A 1,312-nucleotide genomic window follows, 5' to 3' on the forward strand; every position below is an offset into this window, starting at 1 on the left:
TTTTGGAAGGCGCATCTCATTTAAATCAAACTTCCATATATACGGACCATATCCAACGTACATTCTATAATTTGGAAACTGAGGAGAAGTAGCTAGAAACATAAAATCTGGATACGGAATTAGACATAATATGTTTTGTATTGCAGGTGTGGTTGTTGTTGTTGGCAAAGAGGTCCTGTGTTTGATGGTAGATGTTTTCGACATATGGTTCTTGTTGTGCGAAAGTGGTGTTTGTGCTAGCGTAACTGGTGTTGTTGTTGGTATGTAAGAGGGTGTTGTTTTTGACCCATATAGAATACTCATTGCCTTTTTATCATCATCACCAAAAGGTGGTACATCTTGTTGATACCAAGGATACATAATAGACGAATCAATAGTACTGTGTGCTAGTCCGAGAGAATGACCAATTTCATGCATTAGGACAGCCAAAAAATTGACTTCACCATTGGGAGCGCTGCCATTTCCTACATACCATACCTACATAACATCAAGATGAATTTCGGTACACTCTCCGTGTGCGCTTGGAAAGTATGCGTGAGCCAATACTTTTCCAGGACCATCGAAATTAAATGAACATTTAGAGGTTCCTTGACAACTTGCTCGAAAATTATGAGTATCTGGTACCACAGTTATAGTAATATCAGGCCTCGGAGAAGGTATTATTACTTGTTTAAACTTTAAATTAGATATTGTCTCCCATCTAGCGAAAGCTTCTGCAGCAAGATTTATATAATCGGGATTACTAATAGCCTGAGGGAAATACCAGCGTAAAGTCGTTTTATTCCACTTCGAACGAATGGCATAGTTATTGTCGCCAACAGAACATCGAGGCTTATTCATCATCATATTTATAGTATCATTATTTAATGTTCCAGTCACAGGAAGATTGTATTTTTCCTGAAAGGCAACTAGGGCCATATCTATACTAGAAAGAGCATTATTTGATGTATTTAGATATCCGAAACGTTTAAGAAAAGAACTAGCATACTCCAGAGTGCTATTCTGTGCACACACAGATACAGAGAGCAACAATAAGACATGTAAACAGACCAGCATCTTGATTTATACTAATATCCAAAAATTGGTACTATAGTTATTTATACAAAATTCACAAAAACAGAATTATATACTAAAATATTTAAAATATAATAATATGTTAAAATAGTGCATTTGTTAGCAAACAGGATGAAGCCTCATGATAACATGACCTCGCATGGTTAAAAACACGTAAACAAGTGTGATAACAAATTTTATTTTAATTATTGGAAAAACAAGTACACCGGAAAGAAAACCGCAGTTGCTACATTTTGTA

General features: G+C 35.5%; 1 protein-coding gene across 1 annotated transcript; it reads right to left on the minus strand.

Moving 5' to 3' along the window:
• Positions 1-477: 477 nt before the first annotated feature.
• LOC140451057 (matrix metalloproteinase-25-like) lies at positions 478-918 on the minus strand. Its single transcript, XM_072544775.1, has one exon. It carries the CDS (start codon positions 916-918, stop codon positions 478-480), a length of 441 nt encoding a protein of 146 aa, XP_072400876.1.
• Between the last annotated feature and the right edge of the window lie 394 nt (positions 919-1,312).

Source organism: Diabrotica undecimpunctata, chromosome 9 (genome assembly GCF_040954645.1).
Source record: "Diabrotica undecimpunctata isolate CICGRU chromosome 9, icDiaUnde3, whole genome shotgun sequence".
Taxonomy (NCBI): Eukaryota; Metazoa; Arthropoda; class Insecta; order Coleoptera; family Chrysomelidae; genus Diabrotica; species Diabrotica undecimpunctata.